The sequence below is a fragment of the Lycium ferocissimum genome, chromosome 2, assembly GCF_029784015.1.
Source record: "Lycium ferocissimum isolate CSIRO_LF1 chromosome 2, AGI_CSIRO_Lferr_CH_V1, whole genome shotgun sequence".
Classification (NCBI taxonomy): domain Eukaryota; kingdom Viridiplantae; phylum Streptophyta; class Magnoliopsida; order Solanales; family Solanaceae; genus Lycium; species Lycium ferocissimum.
In genome coordinates, this window is record NC_081343.1 from 34,389,350 (window position 1) to 34,410,926 (window position 21,577).

Consider the following 21,577-nt stretch of genomic DNA (forward strand, 5'->3'; position numbering starts at 1 on the left):
ATTTTGGTCCAGATCATGTATATATATTAAAAAATTCACTTAATATCTACAAATAGTTGACTCTTAATCCAATTATCATTGTATATTAATTAGATATCATTGCAGGAACCCATAAACTAGTCCTGAATTTAACTCTGCGTTGTACATTGTACCAAGAGCAACGAAGAAACTTCCGACTATAGAAGATTAAAAGCAAGGAAAAAGATCTCTTTAAAATTCTTTTGTTATAGAACCTGCTAACACCAAATCTAAACATGTAGAAATGCTAAGCATTGGCTTTTGATTTTCATAGTCAAACTACACAACTTTAAAGAAACAACATGAAATCTCCATGGACTCATCCAAGTTTCCAATGAAGTGATATTAAAAGGTAGATTGTAGTTCATTTTATACTTAATTAGAAACGGTTAACAATGGATCCCAACCGTTACTCCTTAGGTGCAAATACGTTTGAAGGTAGTTCCTAATGTACAACATTTTAATTGTGTAAGCACGAGCAACAAAGGAAGTTGATGAGAGCGAGAAAAAGCAGGTCTTGGACTCTCTTTTAAAGTAACACACAGCAATCTACATCTAGAAATAAAAGAACTAGGTACGCCGCTTCCTATCATCATCATCGTCTTCATCAGAATCACCACTCTCACGGAAACGTGGATTCTTCTCCTGCCAAAAGATTGCAACAACTTTCACTAAAACAAAAAAGAGATAAAAGGATTTGCAGCTCAACCCCCTATGTCATTAAAATCACAAGCTAAAATTAGGGAACCTGCTTCTTTGACATCCATACAAACTACGGCCTGGTGGTCAATAATAATAATATCCTATTTCTAATTGCTGATTTTAGTAGAAGGGGAACTCCTAACTCCCAAGTATTTAAGCACATAGTACATATGAAAAGGTGGAAGAGGACACACTGGCAGTAAAAAGAAATGATGGGTAAGGTATAAAAGAATTACCGGTCTGGATTCATGATCAGATGTTCTCCGAGATTCGCGGTCATAACTCCTCTTTGGATAATCTGACCTACGGTGGTCATCTTCCCTGTGTCGCTTGCGATGATAGTCTATTTTCCACATAAGATAGAGAGTTATTTGTTAAATGTGGTCTAGTGAAACAAAGATAGAACATACAATGTTGTAGAGCATTAGAACTGAATCAAAAGCTTTGAAGAACATACCACCTCTACCATGTCGATACGAGCCTCCATGACCATGGTTTCCACTATGTCTACCATCTGCAGCATTTCTTGTATCAGTCAATGACATAGATATAGTGTAAGGTCTATAACAAGTGTACCACATTTTTTATAATATTACATTATATTGCAAAACCTACAGTTTTAGCACCGCAGATAAACTCACTCAGATGATAGTGAAGTTATTGGAAGTGCAAGAAAAACTCAGTGGAGCTTGAAGGCTCGAGTGAATCAACTATTCCAAGCTTAATTTGAAATCCTAAAGTGGTTGGTTCAATCTCTTCCTTTTCCCTTTTCTCTTGTTAGAGGAATCTCAAGTTTAAATCTGATTTTATACTAGAATAATGAAAACTCACAGCAATAATTTTGAAAAAGCAACCAGACTAATTATGGGGGCCAGCTCAAAATTTAGAACTGGAACAAAACCCAGATCATTAACAACCAGATCTATCCATATGCTCAAACTTATACAATTCTTTTCACCGTACACGTTTGATTTACTAAGAAAGCATTCAGAATGTAAGACATCGTACTTAACAGGTTCAGTATTTTATGTAAAAACCACCATTCCTCTGACAGCTATAGATATAACTCATTAAATGAAAGGCAGATATATTAGAACCAGTGAGGTGTACGATAAGAACTTCACCATCAACATTGACACGAGCACTCAGAAGAACTAAACTTCACCATGAACCAACTTTGTACTAATAAACACTAGTTTTACTTATAGGAGACAGTTAACCCCCGCGGCTAAAATCAAAAGCAAGCCCTCACCACATTGAAGCACACACAAGTCCTGTAGTAGTAAAATCTAAATCTGCAGTAACAAGGCACTTCAAGTTGACTGCTTAATCAAAATATTTCCTTATTTTAAAAAACAAAAAAGGAAGAAGAAAAATATTTGCATTCTTTACATTCTACACTTCAAATATTATCAAATAACAATTGAGAGAAAGAAGCTCTTTGCCAAGACGCAAGAAGGAGTCAATATTATCGAAGAAAAAACTAATTACAAAGTTAGGAGGAGTCAAACTTACAGTTAGGTGGTGGCATAACTGGTGGGTACGCGCCCAATGATCCTGTACCATAATCCACTAGCTGCCTTTGTGCTTCCAATTCCTTTTGAACCAATTTTCCATAACCACCTCGACGTATAACTAGTTAAGGAATTAAAAGATAGTCCTACATTCTTAAATATAATGAAGAAAGAAATGAAAGAACAATGTCTTAAACCCTGTTGACATTTTCAGGGTGAACAAATGCAAAAATAGCATTGTTCTAGTTGCCTGAACTATCACGCTAGAGTTTCAACCAATCGTCCGATAAGGTCATGAAAACTTCCTAAATTGATTGACCATAAAAGTAAAACATTTTTGTGCACATTTTCATGGGTTAAACCATATTCTTTTCTTTAATAAGTTGGGTTCAACAACAAATCTTAAAAAGCATATATTAGGAATCCATGTAAACAATGTCAACCACCTTTCCTATCCTTGATTCAGTAACATATACTTACATCGTAGAAGTTCTGATTCATGACAAAAGAATAAAGGAAGATCTACTTCAAAATATTTCCTTGTAAAATAACTAACAAAGAAAAGCATTGCCCTGTTAAGCTTGCAAATCACATTGGCTACCAGATGAAATTTCCCCTTCTTCATCATGTCGATTATGCTAAAACCATAGGATAAGACTGCTGAAAACTAAAGCTTTTGAAACATATTTGTGATAGCGCTTCTTGCCTAAGCCTTGGTGGGCAGAGTTACTATGTACTTATGCTGGCGGGAGGTAGCAGGTACCCGGTGAAATAGTCGAGGTACGCACAAGCTGGCCAGAAACCAGCGTCATAAAAACAAAAGATTTGATACTCTGGCTCATTCAGTCAAAGCAAAACACATCAGGGTCACTAACACCTTGAGAAACAATGCTACAGAATCTTAAGATCACAAAAGTGACTTGCTTTATGCAGAGGGATATGGCAACAGCTGAAGCACCAGCCTTTTGATGCCCCAAGCAGCTACATGTAGGGTAAGTGCTTACTGAAAAAATGCTATAGAGATGTACTCTCTCCCTCCCTCGATCTTGATCTCGATCAAGTACTATAGAGATATTTCTTAAGAAGCCATTTGAGTAACCTATAATGTTGCATCAACAAAGTATAACCTAAACCTCAAGCATTATTGTGTATAGAGGAATAATGTACGCGGTTGAACATATTAGCTAGTTAAGTACCACTTTAGTTACAACTGCCAAATAGACAATAGCTGAAGCACCAGCCTTTTGATGCCCCAAGCAGCTACGTGTAGGGTAAGTGCTTACTGAAAAAATGCTATAGAGATGTACTCTTTCCCTCCCTAGATCTTGATCTCGATCAAGTACTACAGAGATACTTCTTAAGGAGGCATTTGAGTAACCTATAATGTTGCATCAACAAAGTACAACCTAAACCTCAAGCATTATAGTATATAGAGGAATAATGTACGCAGTTGAACATATTAGCTAGTTAAGTACCACTTTAGTTACAACTGCCAAATAGACAATAGCTGAAACACCAGCCTTTTGATACCCCAAGCAGCTACGTATAAGGTAAGTGCTTGCTGAAAAAAATGCTATAGAGATGTACTCTCTCCGTACCTCGATCAAGTACTATAGAGATATTTCTTAAGAAGGCATTTGAGTAACCTATAATGTTGCATCAACAAAGTATAACCTAAACCTCAAGCATTATTGTGTATAGAGGAATAATGTACACAGTTGAACATATTAGCTAGTTAAGTACCACTTTAGTTACAACTGCCAAATAGACAAGTCACACACAGTGTTTCAAAAGGCAGGGGCGTAAGGCGAGGCGTTTTACGTCTGCCTCAGCGAGGCGTAAGCCCCGAGGCACGGGGTGTAAGTAAGCCTCATGGGACTTTAATTTTTAGTATTTCATAAAAGGAAATAATTATAATAAATACTTTTAAATAGGTAAAATAGCGTAAAAATTTGAAGAAAACTATAAATATATGCTCCATCCCCACAATAAAACTAATCAGAACAATCTATTATACGCTACTTACAAGCACAAGTGACTGCTCGTTACTTTTTTGAGATAGTAAAAGACAAGATAAATAATTGAAAAAGAACATATATTAGGCATTCTAGCAATAAAAAAAGGTCTTGACTTTTAAATTTAATGTTTCGGTTCCTTTTTAAAATATTTGAGTAATTACTAGTTGACTTTTGAGAATTTGGGCATTATATAGAGGACTTATTTAACAATTTTTTTTTAAATTTGAAGAAGTTTCCTGAGCTTACGCCCCTACACGCCCCAACAAAAAAAACTCGCCCCAAACGCCCAGACAGACTTTCGCCTCGAACCATCGCCCCGGGATATTTTTGATACACCCCGCCCCGAGGCTCCCCCGAAAACGCTTTTTAAAACACTGATCACACACACCACATATGTACATAATATTAGAACAAGTAAATCCATTAAACTACATCCTTTTTTCATTAAACTATATCCTTTTTTTTCTCAATCTACTTAAACCATACTGGCATACATGACGATAGTATGCCAAGTTTTAACAGACTTTTTACATATACTTCCCTGCTTATTCATTGATCATCAGAAAAGACATTTTCCTAAACAAATTAGCTAAGAGTACTCAGTTTGACATCCTTCTGCATACAATAAATTAACTTCGACTAGCTTTTTCCTAGAAGTTCCATGTCTGTTTTGTTCAATTCCAGAATATTCATCAGTGCATGATAGGACCAAAACATTTTTATCTGAAATTAAAAAAAAATTAAGAAAATAGCTACAAATTTTTTATTTTATTTTTTTAAAAAAAAAAAACCTAAAGAAGTTGAACGAAAATTGTTATTACATGCTTATCGATAGAAGAAAAGGATATCTGGATCATAGTCGGTACGATATTCATCGCGTACCTGGGAAGAAAGATGTAAATCAGATCAAATGCTAGTAGAATCTCCAGATAAAAGGATGAGTCACTGAGGAGATTACCTGTCCACCACTCCTACCACGGCCCCATTGCCTACCTTCTTGAAATCCCCAATCAAAATCAACACGAATAGGGCGATCATCAAGAATCGTTCCACTGATATATTTGACAGAGTCTTCAGCGTCGTCTCTAGAGTAGTACCTGAAAATAATTTTGCAGTTACACCGCTGCAAATGATGTTCTCCTCACCTTCTTTTGTTTTCTTCTTTGGCTTTTTTTTTTTTTTTGGCTTGTACAGGGGAGGGGTAATGGCCTAATGGGAGATAAACTTAAAGATATAGATGTAACAAACTACAACATACACCTTCATCCAAAAAAAAAAAAAAAAAACTACAACATACACCTAATATCATATTGGTATATATAGAAAGAATTCATTTGATCAAAAAAGAAAAAATAATGAGCAAATAGGTTATAGCTTCTTACTGCAACAACAGTGGAAGCTCCAAAGAGACAAGCTTGTGATGCACTCCTTCCATTCCATTTATATTGACCTATATTTATGTGGACACATCCAAAAGTTCACGTCTTTCCTAATGTCAATTTTTAACTCTGACATACATATAAGCTATTAAATCATCTGACCTCATTTCAACTAACTTCTCTCCTTTTTGCAGTTCAAAATATTATTTAAACTCCTTCCCATCAAACCTAATATAATATAATACACATCCAAACATTTGTTCTTAAACTTTCTAAGCGTCAACCCAGGTCAATTAAACTGACAGCAGATCTAAAAGTAGCAAATTTTGACAAGCTTGGAAGGGGACAACAAGACAGAGATTGCTAAGAAACAGATACACTTCCCAAATACAAATCCACCCACCACCACTACCACCCGTGCATCCAAAAGAAACACAACCTAAACAAACACCATAAGCTAACCTAAACAAACGCCATAAGCTATACAAAGTTTTCTTTTTATTTATAAGGAACCTATAAAAGTTTCTCTTGAAACATTAGCAAATATTTTCGGCAAGTCATCAAAGAACTATATAATTGCTTCTGGACGAATAGTGATGATACATGGATGACATGAAGTTGCAAATACATTATTAGTACCAAACTTTGAGCTTTTCAGGCAAGAACAGAGATCTACTTTCACTTAGTGAAATCTTAATTTGGTGATTCGTTTTTGCAAGGAATCTATTTTACTCTGATTTTCAAGCAAGTATTCTCCTCTTTCCTTGTTAATGATCTTGTTTTCCATCATTAAGAAGGTGACACATGGGTAACAAAGGAGTGAAACAAGCAGATAACATCAAAGACACCCCAGCCAAAATACTCCAACTTTTTGTTGTGATACCTGTTAGACAAACAAAGTTAAGCCAACCCCTGGACTTGAAAGAAGGAAAAAAGATAAGAATATGAGGGAAATTCTCTTATTGTTCTATCAAGCAGGAGCGAAGTTTCCTTTTCAGTTCAAAGTGGCGAAAACATGGAGAATTGGAGACAGAAATCAAGATGCCTGTGGTTGAAAGAAGGGGATAGAAATACTAAATACTTCCAAAGAGCTGCCAACTCTCATAGAAGTTACAACTGTATTGATAGGTTGAAGGTGGGGGACAACATCATTGATGACAAAGTGCAAGTAAAAGATGCTATTCTTGACTTCTATCAGCAGTTGTATGCTGAGGATGAAGCTTGGAGGCCTTCAGCAACCTTTGAAGGCTTGGGTTGTCTGAACCAAGACGATAGGGATGCTCTTGAACAACCTTTTGAAGAAGAGGAAGTGTTGAGTGCTTTAAACTCTTGTGCCCCTGACAAGAGCCCCGGACCAGATGGCTTCACAATGGCCTTCTATCAGAACTGCTGGGACACTATTAAACAGGACCTTATGGGAACTTTTCATCATTTTCACAGCAATTGCCACATGGTAAAATCCTTCAATGCTTCTTTTATTGCCCTTATCCCTAAAAAGAAAGGTGCTATAGAACTTAAAGACTTTAGGCCTATCAGTCTTATTGGTAGTGTCTACAAGTTGGTGGCAAAGGTGCTGACTGAAAGATTGAAAAAAGTGATTGGGAGATTGGTCTCAGGTTATCAAAATGCTTTTATAAGAGGCAGACAGATCACTGATGCAGCTCTTATAGCAAATGAAGTCTTGGATTGGAGACAAAAAAGTGATGCCCCTGGTCTCTTATTCAAGTTGGATATAGAGAAGGCTTTTGACAAACTCAACTGGCAGTATCTCACTTCTATTCTAAGGCAAATGGGGTTTGGTGAGAAATGGATCAAATGGATTAAATACAGCTTTTCTACAGTTAAATTTTCTGTTCTGGTCAACAGAAGTCCTGTAGGGTTCTTCTCCCCCAAGAGAGGGATAAGGCAAGGTGACCCCCTATCTCCCTTTCTCTTCATTTTGGCCATGGAGGGTCTCAGTAACATGCTGGAAAAGGCAAAGCAATTGCAGTGGATTGGTGGTTTTGAAGTGGGTAACAGGCCTGGTCTTACCGTTCCTGTTTCTCATCTTCTCTTTGCTGATGACACCCTTATTTTTTGTGGTGCTGAGGAGTCTCAAGTGAGGTATCTCAACCTCACCCTTATGATCTTTGAAGCCTTATCAGGGCTTCACATTAACATGATTAAAAGCATTATCTACCCTGTTAATATGGTTCCAGATTTAGAGTTTCTGGCCAGCATCATGTATTGTAGCACTGGCACTTTCCCCACCACATATCTAGGACTCCCCTTGGGAGCTAGTCACAGATCAATGGAGATTTGGAATGTGGTCATCGAAAAGTTTGAGAAAAGATTGGCCTCTTGGCAACAACAGTACCTATCTTTTGGTGGCAGAGTAACACTCATCAATAGTGTCTTGGATAGTATTCCTACTTACTTCATGTCTCTGTTCCCAATACCATCAGAGGTTCAATATCAACTTGACAAACTAAGGAGGACTTTTTTATGGGAAGGTAATAGCGAAAATCACAAGTATCATCTAGTCGAGTGGGACAAAGTAACTCTTCCAAAACATCTAGGTGGTCTTGGTATAAAGGATTTAGCATTACACAACAAATGTATGTTAATGAAGTGGCACTGGCGGTTTAACCAAGATGATGCTGGCCTTTGGAAGGAGATTATCCAAGCTAAATATGGTAGCACTAGCCATTGGTGCTCCAACCCAATCTTAACTCCTTATGGAACTGGTTTATGGAAAGATATCAGAGATTGTGGGACGAATTCTTTCTCAACACTTCCTTCCAAGTGGGAAATGGGGCTCATCTTCTATTCTGGAAAGACAAATGGCTTGGCTCTATTACTCTTAAGGATGCTTTTCCCAGGCTGTTCCCTATAACAACTAACCCAGATTCAACAATTGCTCAGAACTGGGAGGACAACTCATGGAATTTGCACCTAAGGAGACACCTAAATGACTGGGAAATAGAGGACATGATAGCATTGATTGGGTGTCTACAGAACAGTCCAGTTCTCACTCAGAGAAATGACAGACTTAAGTGGGGCAGTAACAAGGACGGTTCTTATTCTGTCAAAGAAGGCTACCTACTTCTGACCTCCAACAAGGACCTGATTGATCAATGGCCTTGGAAGCTCATTTGGAAAATCAATTTACCGCCTAAAGTCTCCTGTTTCTGCTGGGTCGCTCTAAAAGGGCTTGTTTAACTCTGGACAACCTCATGAAAAGGAAATTTCATCTCGCTAATAGATGTTACATGTGCCATTGCACCTCTGAAACCATTAACCACCTATTCTTACACTGTCCAGTTGCTACAGATGTGTGGAATATGTTCCTTACTTTGTTTGGTTTGCAATGGGTTATACCTCACACTGTCAGGGAAGTCTTTGTCTGTTGGAGTTCTTGGAAAGTTCGGAAGGCCATCAGAAGAATCTGGTCTATGGTCCCTGCTTGCATTTTGTGGTGCTTATGGTTGGAAAGGAACCAAAGATGTTTTCATGGTATTGTAACTGCCAGCTCAAATCTCAAGGCCAGATGCCTGACTACTCTTTTTAGCTGGATTAATTTTACCCCTGCATATAACCCAGACTCCTTTTTGGATTTTATTAGCTCCTTAGTCTTATGATAGATTCTTGGATTTGTCAGCTCTCTAGACTTATGATAGGTTTTTTGTTATCTTTGTATGAGCTGCTATTTCCTCCTCTTTTGTAACTATGCATCCCCTTGATGCCTTTGTGATTATAAAACACTTACATAATCAAAAAAAAAAACATGGAGAATTGCAACCCCATTTAGCGCACTGTCTTGTAATACCAAGAAGGACCTCAGGATTACGAACAAAATAACTATGTAACAGGAGATTTGTTTCAGATAACAGTCACACCTTTCATTTTTCTCCAAATTGATGCAAAAGTAATAATAAATACTGCTTCCCATCTCTCCTCTCCTCTCTTTTCTTTTTCTCCCGCATATCCCTTCCATTTTCTCATCCAGGTCCCAATCTTCTTCCCTTTTTTCCTTCTTTTGTTTTTGATAAAGTCTTCCCATTTTTTTCTTTTAGGATATCCAAGTTATCAAGAGATACAAATACCCATATCTGACTTCGGTAGACTCCGCTATAGCCTTCTCTACTCTCAATAGCCAACTGCCACTTCTCCAGCAGTACGAATCAAATCCTTGAGAAGCTCAACATATGATAATCTTGCCTCCTGTACTTTCATTTCACATGCCCTAAGAACATTCGACTTTAGAATTAGGCAGCTCAATGCAATGTGTTCTTCCACTCCTACCACTTCTTTTAAATTTAACTGATCCTCATACATCTAGCTCCATCGTTCAATCTCAAGCCACCTCCGTATCATCCACATATTTTTTTTAAAAAGCACCTCTCAATTTGAACCCTGTATGTCGGATCTTCTATTCATACAGTGCCTTTGCACCAAAGAACAACTGGAACTAACGTTCACCTTCATGTAAAAAACAAGGTTAATCCACTATTTTCAGCAGACATCTGTCTTGCCTTCTGCCTATGTCCACAAAAAAAATGAAAAACAAAATGAAATTATATTGACCCCTTGCCTCTACCAACTATCTTGTCCTCACTTGGAAAACATACGTGGTCTTGATTGCATCTAATGGATTCAGATTGCATACAACATGCTAGGTGAACATGTTATTCTAAACACTATATACTGAACAGATAATGACTGTGGTATCAGCTTCTTTACTAATCTTCAGAATACTTCTTAAGTTCCTTGTCTTAACCCTCAGGATTGTAAGTTGTGCCATCTAAATATGAAGACACAGCAGGTAACAGTTGATCGATATCCTGTAGCAATAGAAATGGCGGACATGATTCTTAATTTCATCAGGTGGCATGAACAAATGAAAAATACATAATATGAAATCCTTACTGAAACAGGAGACAAAATTAGAACTAGAGGGAACTAGTTAAGCTGGAGCAGGTGTACCATAATTGGTGAGGAAATTCTACGGTTGAAAGTTAGCAACACAAAATGGAAGAAATTGGAGACTGAAAGCAAGCTCAGGCCATACATTATAAAGCTGAATCCACAAGGAGTTTTGGAATTCTTATCCAATCCCATCACTATCTTTTTAATCTCTCCAGCACGAGAGAATAGCTCATATACTTGCTCCTCTGTTGTGTAGAAAGACATGTTCCCCACATACACAGTTGTCGACTTTAACAAAGCATCTTCAAATTCTTCTTGTGATCCTGGAAACCTTCTGTCCCTATATGCTGAAATCTTGGCTAAATCCTAAGAGAAAAAACAGCCAAGAAAATGTTAAAAAGATAGTTAAAAGCAAGTAAAACCTAGATTACGAAAGCATGTAAGAAGATTTCAGCACATAGGGATGCAAATAAAACAGCAGAAAAAAGGTTAAAAAGATAGCCAAAAGAAAATAAAATCTAGATTAAGAAAGGATATAGCACACCACAATCTCTTTACGTGAAAATTTCATGAAATGCCAATGGAGATGCAGGAGACTTAATTGCTGCACTTTACTAACATTGCACACGAGTATGGAAAGTCATAGATGTATCTTGCTTCCTAAACAATGAACTTTTGAGTTAAATCAGCAAACCCTGACTGAGTTGTTAGTTACTCATAATACCAAGGCTTACAGCCTAGTGATACCTGTTCAAGTCTCCCTGCAATAGGTATGTGTTCGATTCTTACTGCCCCCTTCCCCAACCCCCTTCATAATAGAAAAAGTTTAGGAAAAAAAGTTGTTAGCTCCTCGGATAAGCAGCTATACACAGATTAAAGCATCGTGTACAAAGTTATAACATGTTTTTTATATACTCCTCCAAAGGTTGTGAGAAGATCCCTTCACGCATAAGTACAATCCACGAAAACACAAAGATAGACATAACTTAAAAACATTAAATCAATGGACAAATTGATTATTGAACAAAAGATACATGAAAAATCAAAGGACACTGTGGCATTCATATTACCTTGAACAGAGAAGCCATTACGTTCTGCTCCCAAGGATATCTCCCACTTAGTATCTTTTGCGCCTAGTAACTGCAACATTCTAATTCGGGTTAGGAACAACAGGAAAACAATTCGCCACTCAAATAGACAAAAGACTGATTAATCATTCAAGATAACAGTTATCAAGTTCGCCAGTACACTAGCCTCAACTTAACAGCCAGCATTTTGATAGACTGATTCAGAGTTAAATGATACTTCAAAAAGAATTAGCATATTCTAAATGAAACTGGTAATAAGAATAAACAGAACATTCTGGTATATCCAAATGTGAATTATGACTTTTCCACGGTGCTGAAAACTCGCAACATCGATAAGTGTTTCGGTAAACTTGATCAAGAGAAGTCATATTCTTTTTTTCATAAGTTAGTCAAAAGATTCAAATTTTTTATACCCTTATTTGTTTTATTCCTTTCTTTTCTTATTTAACAAAAACTAGTTATGTGAGGCCCGTGCTAAGCCCGGGCCCAAACTCAAGATATAAAAGCAGATATTTTAACTAAAGAAATATAATTTGTGTTAGTACAAGTGTACAACAACAACAACCATATACCCATTGTAGTCCCACAAGTGGGTAGTTATATAAAAGCAAAATTTTCATTCCACTCCTTTAATATTTTAACTTCCATTTTGATGAAATTATAACTTATGTATCCTAATTTTCTGAAGTTATTTAGTTCTAAATAAATAATCTATACATAGTTAATGAACTTTTAAGACAAATACATAATTTAACTTGTGCAGCAGATGGAGCTGCTCCTCTCTTAATTAGGGATTAGGGGTTCGAACATGGACATGGAAAAAAATCTTTAGAGGAAGCGCTCCCCGAATAGGCGCGATGCGGCGAATTATTCGGATTAATTGGGCTCAAATGCGGATATCGAGCACCAATCGAAAATCAAAGAACGTGAAAAATGAGGTAGGAGGTTTGATAGCTTTTGAAAAGTAGACTTTAAAAACAAAAACAAAAAAATTGACATAAATAAATAAGATTAGGACCTAAAAGTAATTAATTAAAAAGTTTTAAAAAAAATTGAAAATTATTGTAAGGACTACAAAAGTCCCTGTGCTCGATAGCTTTTGAAAAGTAGACTTTAAAAACAAAAAACAAAAAAATTGACTTAAATAAATAAAATTAGGACATAAAAGTAATTAATGAAAAAGTTTTTAAAAATTTGGGAAATTATTGTGAGGACTACAAAAGTCCTCACATTCCCTCTTATATATAATATAAATTATTGTAAGGACTACAAAAGTCCCCAGACTCGATAGCTTTTGAAAAGTAGACTTTAAAAACAAAAAACAAAAAAGTTGACTTAAATAAATAAAATTAGGACATAAAAGTAATTAATGAAAAAGTTTTTAAAAATTTGGGAAATTATTGTGAGGACTACAAAAGTCCTCACATTCCCTCTTATATATAATAGTAATATTCAGTAACTTGACTACTGATACTCAAAGTAAGATTACTATACCATATACCATCATGACTTTGAAACCCCACCACCACATGGGAAAGATACAAGAAAGCATATTAACTTGTAAAAATCAGAAAGAACATTGACAAATCGGTATAAACAGGGCCGGCTTCAGGGTGAAGCGGCTAAACCATGTGCTTTAGGCTCCCAAATTTTGGGGCAGCTGTCACAGCCCTTTTTTCAATATAGGTTTTATTATTCAAAAGCGTTTTTCCAATTGGAGTGACGGTTTTGAATAGGGATTATTTATTTAACATAGTTGCCACATGGAATTGAGTTTTAGTGTTCCAAGTCAACCTTATCGAATCCCTAATCAAGAGGAAACTAACTCCTGAATAATTAGTCTGCGAAAACAAAAGTCTAGGTAAGAAATTTTGTTGATCGGGGAAAGTGTTAGGCACCCCCGGGTCACTTGGTTCTGGCAAGGTTGCTTTTATTCACTTATATTCAACTTCATCTAATTTTTGGATAAATTGTGTTTACAAGCCTTGAATTGCTCGTACTTTTTATTGTTGAATTTCATTGGTCCAAACCACGATGTGTAACCGCATTCTTGGTCTTGACATACACTGACTTAGAAGCGTAACCGCTTTCTTCGCTCGTTTATATCTCACCTAATAAACCTTGTCTACAAATCTTGATTTGCATTAATGAAATTTGATTATTAAAACAAATTGTTCAAGGTACGTAACCGCATCCTTGAATTTCTTTTATTTTTTTAGCGTCTCAAAAAAGATGTGTAGCCGCATTCTTATTCGAAACAAGCATTTTAAACGTGCCTATGCTCGTCTAACGTTCGATATATCCTAATATTTTCCTATTACTGTTCACGAGCTGAAGTGACAAACATCGTGCCCTAGCAATCTGTTTATGGAGATAGTCCTTCAAATCTTGCTTATGTGATTGATACCATATCATAAGAGGAATACCAAAACAGACCCACAACAAAAAGAAAACAGAACAGAACACAATCTAAGTGTTATGAGCAAAATTAGGATTAAATCATCAAGCCTCTCTTATCACGTACTCCCTCCGTCCACTTTTACTACTAAAAATAGATGTCCCCTTTTACTTGTCCAATTTGAAAAATCAAGACAGAATTTATCACTTAGTTCCTAATTTACACTTATTATTAAGGGTAATCATTTTCCAAAACATTAAATTTATTATATTCAAAGGGTGATACAGTAAACTTATCATTTTATTAATTACTCCTTAAGGGGTGTGCCAAGTCAAATATGGACGAGGGCGGTTTCACATGGCTACTGCTTTTACTTTGCAAATCATCCTGTATGCCCATTTTTTTTCCTCATTCCCGTAGTACTAAAATGCGAGCAATAAATAGAAAATTCCACAACATGATAGAAGCACCAAATGACAAAATGCAATTAATTTAAGCATTAACAACAACAAGATGCCCAGCGTAATTAATTTAAGCATTACGACAAACAAAAATAGGCAGGTGAAAAGAGAGATAAACCATAAGTGAAAACAATTGAAAGAGATGAGTAAAAGTTGAATAGAAAAGTGAGAATGGACCTTTGAGTAGGAAATTTTGTTCAATACAAAGTCTTCAACCAAAACATGGACCGGACGGGAAGGTGCTACAGACGGAGAACCTGGCAGAAGCCGGACAACCTCGACTCGACTGAAAGGGTTAAGAAATGGCAGCAAATTGGACTTGAGGAGGTTGGGCTTACCAATAATCACTAATGGGCTCTAATTTAAATTAGCTATTTGGGCTAACTGACCCAACTTAATCATTTTTTTGCGCGGAGTGCCCTTCTTTTGGGGTGGTCTTTAAATTTTGCCCCTCATATTTGAAATCTTTAAATTTTGCTTCTTCAAATTTAAAACCCATAGGTTCCGGTTCGAACACACGCGCATCAAAATTTAAAAAAAATTCTCAAGGCGAGTTTAAATTTCGCTTATGCCCCCAACGGCATACACTTGTCAAGGAATTACCAAAGTTATGCTTTGGCCCAGAGATACTTATGCCTTGTGCGATTTACACAAGTATGCCGGGTCCGCATAACTTTGATAATTCCTTCAAGTTTATGCCGGATCCGGCATAAAAGTTTATGTGTTAAGTCAGTAATTTATGTGTTAGGAATGAAAACAAGAGGCACGATAAAATCTTCATAGTCCGTGGATCCCGATGAAATATTTGTAAATGTAGTATGCATGCCTTCAAGTTTGCTAGATATTCCATCTCCGTCAAAATGTTATGAAATACTTGAAGAGCTTTCCAAGAGATTTTGCTTTAGACCCCGTAAAAACATCATTAGTTGGTCATTTCTTTTTGACCTTACATTATTTGATATGCCAACTTTAAAAGGGATTATCTCTCGTCAATGACATTTATTACCTGATTTTATCAATGTATACCTGCTTCCGGGGCTACTAGTTTGTCGCTTCTCGTTGTCGACCTACAATGGTTGAACTTCAACTTCAGCAGGAATAATCGCATTATAGTTTTTAGGCATTTTGTTTCACTAATCCGATTTTATCTCAGGTTGTAAATCTGTGCTTGTTAATTGAATCAATAGTTATGCCGACTGATAATGCAGAAGGAATTACCAAAGTTATGCCGGACCCAAGATATTTATGCCTTTTACGTGATTTGCTGGCAAAGATAACCCGCATAACTTTGATAATTCCTTCACAAAGTTACGCCGTGGGGGCATACTTTAATGGGAAAACTTTTATGCCGGATCCGGCATAACTTTGTGAAGGAATTATCAGTTATTTGACGATACTTATGCTGTAAGTCTCCGCCCACAAGGCATAAGTATGCCGGCTCCGCATAACTTTGGTAATTCCTTCACAGTGGTATGCCGTTGGCGGCATAGCGAAATTTAAACTGCCTTGCGAATTTTTTTTTTTAAAATTTTGACCGCGCGTGGGTTCGAACCTGAACCTATGGGTGTTAAATAGAAGGGCAAATTTAAACATTTCAAATATGAGGGGCAAAATTTAAAGACCACCCCAAAAGAAGGGCAATTCTGCGAATTGCCCCAACTTAATATAGAAGAAATTGCACAGTTTCTCGGAGTAAGGGAAAACCCATAAAATCTAAACTATTTACCCATTATTTTCCCCACCAAATCTATTTACACTAATACCTCTTCGGTAGTGAATAATGACCCGGCCTGCCCCGTTACACGAACTGAATTTAGAAATTCCTTTCCTGGGGTGAATTGGCATGACCTAAGCTGTACTTCTAGATAAATGAATCCTTATCGCTGTTTTGTCCTTTCTCACCCCCCATTTTCTTTGTTTTGTTGTCTCTTGTCTGTCTGTTTTTGTTTCTTTTTTTACTCTTAATTTCTTTTTCCTTTTTTGGGTAACTTATCTTCTTTTTATTTGTTTTTTGTCCTTTTACTCTTTTTGTTTTTTTAAAAGATAAAAATACTAACTAATTATTATAGACTAATAAAATATATATATATAAAAAAAAATTGACTACAACAAGAAGTAATTTTAAAAAAAAAAAAACTAATGTCACTAACTTATTTATTAAAACCTAATAATATAAATAAAATAAAAATTCATATGCAAACAAATTTTATATTTAAAATATGACTCTATTTTTATAAATTTTGCACAAGTAAAACTTGCTAAAGTTGATATAGAAATTAAATTACCAAAATGAACCAGTCTTATGTGATCCCTATAAGCATATGATCATAAAGGGCTGAGCTCTTTTTACGAAAGAATGAATGAGTCCTTAATGATACCATGTCAGTATATGATATATACCATATGAGTATCATACAGGACTGAGAGGTTTTTTTTTCTTATTATTTTTAAGGAATAAGTTGTGTTTTACTTGAAGGAATGAACCGGTCCTCTATGATACTCTGTCATTATATGAACATACCATGTGAGTATTATAGAAGACTGATGAGTGTTTTTTTTTTTAAGGAATGAACAAGTCATTTGTGATATCATGTCAGTATATGATATATACGATGAGAGTATCATAGAGGACTGAGAAGTTTTTTTTCTTATTTTTAAGAAATAAGTTGTGTTTTACTTGAAGGAATGAACTGGTCCTCTATGATATTCTGTCATTATATGAATATACCGTGTGAGTATCATAGAGGACTGATGAGTGTTTTCTTTTGAAGGAATGAACAAGTCATTTATGATATCATGTCAGTATATGATATATACGATGTGAGTATCATAAAGAACTGCTGAGTTTTCTTTTTGGAAGAACTGAATCAGTCCTTTATGATAACCTATCAGAATACAATATATACCACATGAATATCATAAAGGACTAAGAAGTTTTTTAAAAAATCTTTTTTAAGAAGTGAATTGTAAATTTCTTGAAGGGTGAACCAGTCCTCTATGAAACTCTGTCAGTAAATAAAATATACCATGTGGGTATCATAGAGGACAAAGGAGTATTTTCTTTTAAAGAAATGAACAAGTCATTTATGATACTATGCCGGTATATAAAATACACCATGTGGGTATCTGTTACACCTTGGAAAATTTCCCTTGGCGTACAAGCGAGTAGACTCACGAAGGGCGTGATGAATACGAGGGTTAGATAAGCAAGGAAGAGAAATTGGTAGTCCTAATTAAGATTTCCAAAGACATCCGAGTAAAGTGAGAAAGTTGTTAAGGGAATCGATGTTACAAGTTAGCGCGTGGACGAAAACTACGAGTATCGGGTTAGTGATACCCTAAGGATGTTATGAAGGAGAGTTATAGTGATCCCTAGATTGCTAATGAAGTGATAAACAAGTGTTAAGAAGGTTCCATAAGGATTGGAGATCAAACGAAACGACAAGAACAACTTGGGCGAAAGCAAAGGATTTCCACGACCACTTCCACGCCCATATAATATTCCACGACCGTGGAATGGTTCGTGGAATGGGCAGCAGAGAGAGGTCCGGGTCGGTCGTGAACCACGACCGCTCCACGACCAACACCGGGTTCCACTTTCGACCGTGGAACAGTCCGTGGAGTCCCGACACCGAAATGTTCTAAGTTTATATAAGTGATGCCCACTTCATTTTATTCATTTCCATACACGACTTCCACCCTCTCCACACCTCTAGAACCTTCCAAGTATCTCACCCACAAGAAAACCATAGAAATCAAAGATCAACAACAAGAAATCAAGTGAATCAAGTGAAGGAAATCATGGAAATCATCTAAATCAAGAGAATCCAAGGGAGGTGAAACTAGGGTTTTGTGCAAAGGGTGTATTATCATCTAAGGCTTGTTCCTCCATCATCCAAGGTATGTTTTATAGTATTTTCATAATGTTAAGAGTATTATAAAGTTGAAACACTTGGATTACAAAAGAATACATGAAATGGGTTAGATATGGAAGAATAATGTCATCTTGAATCGGTAGTTGAAATGAATCACGAAAATGGATATGTAGAGATTATAAATGCGTTATAAATGATATCTAGAGTATGAAATAAGCATTGGATGTGAGAGGATACGACGATGGACTTTTAGTCATAATTATGGAAAATTGAAGTGAAATTATGAAATGCGAATCATGCGAATGAATGTTGGTATGTTGTGATCATGAATAATTTATAAATAACGTTTAGACCATGGAATGAGTGTGATATATGAGGCAATGTGATGATAAGCTAAAACCACTAAGGGTGGAGAAATTGGAGGAAATGGGTGGATTTTGCTATGTGTATAAATGAAGATTGTTGGTTCCTAGATTGTGATTATTATTGTGAATGTTTGGGAGCTGAAATAGAATATGGGAAACGTAGTAGAAACAAAGGAAATGCTGTCCAATTTTCCTTAGAAATAGAAGTCCGTTCTTATAAGTTCTTAACTAACGATGGCATGAACTCTCAGGAAGGCAACGACGCGATATTGAAGAAGAGCAAGTGAGCTATAGCCTAGCTAAGCGACAAAGGTATGTGAGGCTAAACCCTTCTTTCTATGGCATGAATCTTACGGGTCTTGTGAAACGACATCTTTCCTCTTCCATGAAATCCCCATATTCCACAAGGTCAAGAGTTTAAGAGTATATAGAGCTAAATGAGATAAATGATGCATTATAAGTTTATGATGATGTCTTGCTTACGCTCGCCATACACTAGTCCCCCCGAGGCGTGGCGGATTGATTGTAATTGTCCATAATGAGATCGGGGTTCACGACCTACGTCACCCCGATAGAGTACAGTTGATCTCGAGCCTTTTGCGTGTATGATGATAAGCATGTTTTATGAGGAAAATGCCAACGTTGAATTTAAGGATGTTTTCATGATGATTCTAGAAATGAGGAAGATTGTAGCTAAAGGTCCCAAGCCATGAGCTTAGGGTTTTTATGAGAACGATTTATGTTCAAAAGTGCCAGTTTATGATTTCCATGACAAAACGAGCCTCACGATCTTATTCTATGTTCCCTAATGATATTTTATTTGTAGTCTCATCTTATAATGATTGCTTCTTCAAGGTGAGATATGATGATCATGATTGTTCCATAAGATGATCGGAGGTTACCGACCTTACGTCACTCCGATAGAGCTATAACTTTTCCTCAGGCTCTTGTGCATGCTATGTATATTATATATGTATATGATATAAAATTGTTTTCAGGGGAAGTGGGGAAAGGAGAGGCGCTATAGACGCATAGCTACCTGATCAGCTAGCATATCATGTTATGTTTTCATATCCCGGACGCGGGATACCCGGACGCGGGCTAGATGGGTGATGGATCGGGTCGTACGTTCCTCGGCATAATTTTTATGTATATGATGACTATGTATATGATGACTATGTATATGATGACAGATGGATCGGGCTACACGTTCCGTAGCAATATATGATATAATGCTTATGAGTACGCATGCATGAATCCGCCTCAAGAGGCAAACAAGATTAGTTATTCATTGTGTTATGTCATTCTCTTATCACATCTTATTTTATTGATGTATGCCTTACATACTCTGTGACATTATTCGTACCGACGTCCTTTTTGGACGCCGTGTTCATGCCCACGTAGTCGTGGAGGCGTCTGTACCCTTGCGAGAGGCCATCACCGGTCTGAAGAGCACTCCATCTTCCGGAGGTGCTACTTAGTTGATCCATTTTGTGTATTTTGTATATGTCATTCAGTAGAGGCTCGTAGGTACTAGATGTGGGTTGTAGTTCCATGATGTGTACAGCGTGTATGTTATAAGTATTTTGAAACAAGTTTTGTATTACAGCATTATATCTCTAACGAAAAGCAGATCCTCTATTTAAGGTATTCAGATAAAGACGAATGTTTGTTAATTGAGTTAAGAAAGGGTTAGTGACGAGCGTGCTCGTGGTTAGCCCCCGGTACTCGTCACGGCCCCTAGTCGGGTCGTGTGAAGTATGGTAATGCAGGAGTTCGTCCTAGGAAGTGTTCACGAGCCGTGTCTCAGTGTAGTCTTGTTTATCGGTGTGTTGTGCACACATCCATAAACAAGAGGCTACCGGCATTTAGAAATACGACCATCCTTCTTCTTAATAGATCGTGCGATAGAGTCAGAAATATAAGATTTAATCCCTTCCCGAAGGGAAGGGGTGGACTTCAAAGAAAGCCGATGAAAGGAAAGATCCAAGGCCTGCGTGGGCAAAGGGTGGTTGACGGGCGGCTTGATCGAGGGCCGCCACGAGTATAGAGGAAGGTGAACCCGTGACAAGATCCCACCGATGTTCCCACACCCCGTCCATGTTTGAGAATCGTGGGGAGTCTCGCCCTTAGCCCCAACACCTCCCGTTCCTTCGTCGGACAGCCGGCTCAAGAGATGAGACATGTTATTCTCTTATTGACTCGGTTGGTAGCCGCCGGTGCTCGGGCCGGCAAGACGGGGGTCATGATAACGAGGGGCTGAGAGAGGGAGGCTAATCCTTTACGGCCGGATCATGGATTTATAGGCGTTCCTCCGCGCTTTCTAGATCCGCATTTGACGGGACTACATGCTCAAGGTCACCCCGAGATCTCAAAGCTTCCGCTTCTCGTACGGCAGAGTGGTTCTAGTCGAAGAGATCAGCGTACCGCGATGTACCCGTTGTCGCGGAGTTGCGTGCGGGGACCGTGTCGCCGGCTCGATGTTTGTTATGCCCGTGCGCCCGAGCCATGTGGGCAAAGCGCCATTGCCCTTCGCTACGTGGTAAAGGTAAAGTTCAGATTACAGAAGTGGTAGCCGACCTTCATCACCGACACGCCCTCCGAGACCAAGGTCACGTACGGCTAGTAAGTAGTGCTAGAGACCGAAGGACGCCTAGCCCCAAAGGATCCCGCATCATATCCATGCACTCGCCGAACGACGGGACTACGAGTCCTTCCGACGTGGCTCCGCACATCGTTAGCACCCTAGTATGATCGATGTAAATGCATGTGTTAATAATCCATATAAGAAATGTAATGTGCACCGACAAAAGGATAGTAGACCGAGTATTCTGTTTCATGACGAGGCATC

The 21,577-nt window shown here is 37.4% G+C and overlaps 1 protein-coding gene across 2 annotated transcripts; it reads right to left on the reverse strand.

Annotated features, from left to right (window-relative positions):
• Positions 1-358: 358 nt before the first annotated feature.
• Positions 359-14,871, reverse strand: LOC132035219 (nuclear cap-binding protein subunit 2-like). 2 transcript variants are annotated; one of them, XM_059425513.1, is made up of 9 exons: positions 14,664-14,871; positions 11,610-11,679; positions 10,682-10,905; positions 5,211-5,349; positions 5,101-5,134; positions 2,236-2,349; positions 1,181-1,234; positions 957-1,063; positions 359-663 (listed from the first exon to the last, which is right to left on the reverse strand). In XM_059425513.1, exons 2-9 carry the CDS (start codon positions 11,625-11,627, stop codon positions 589-591), a joined length of 765 nt encoding a protein of 254 aa, XP_059281496.1. In that variant the 5' UTR covers positions 11,628-11,679; positions 14,664-14,871; the 3' UTR covers positions 359-588. The 2 variants fall into 2 exon arrangements, with proteins under 2 accessions (XP_059281496.1, XP_059281489.1); XM_059425506.1 differs by having other exon boundaries at positions 1,178-1,234; positions 14,664-14,864.
• Positions 14,872-21,577: the final 6,706 nt, after the last annotated feature.

What these genes read in the sequence shown, in the direction of transcription:
- LOC132035219 (XM_059425506.1), bottom strand. An exon ending in TGTGGATTCAGCTTTATAAT is followed by an intron (nt 5,350 to 10,681) that starts GTATGGCCTGAG and finishes AATTATTTTCAG; the next exon opens with GTACTACTCTAGAGACGACG. An exon ending in GTATCGACATGGTAGAGGTG is followed by an intron (nt 1,064 to 1,177) that starts GTATGTTCTTCA and finishes TGTGGAAAATAG; the next exon opens with ACTATCATCGCAAGCGACAC.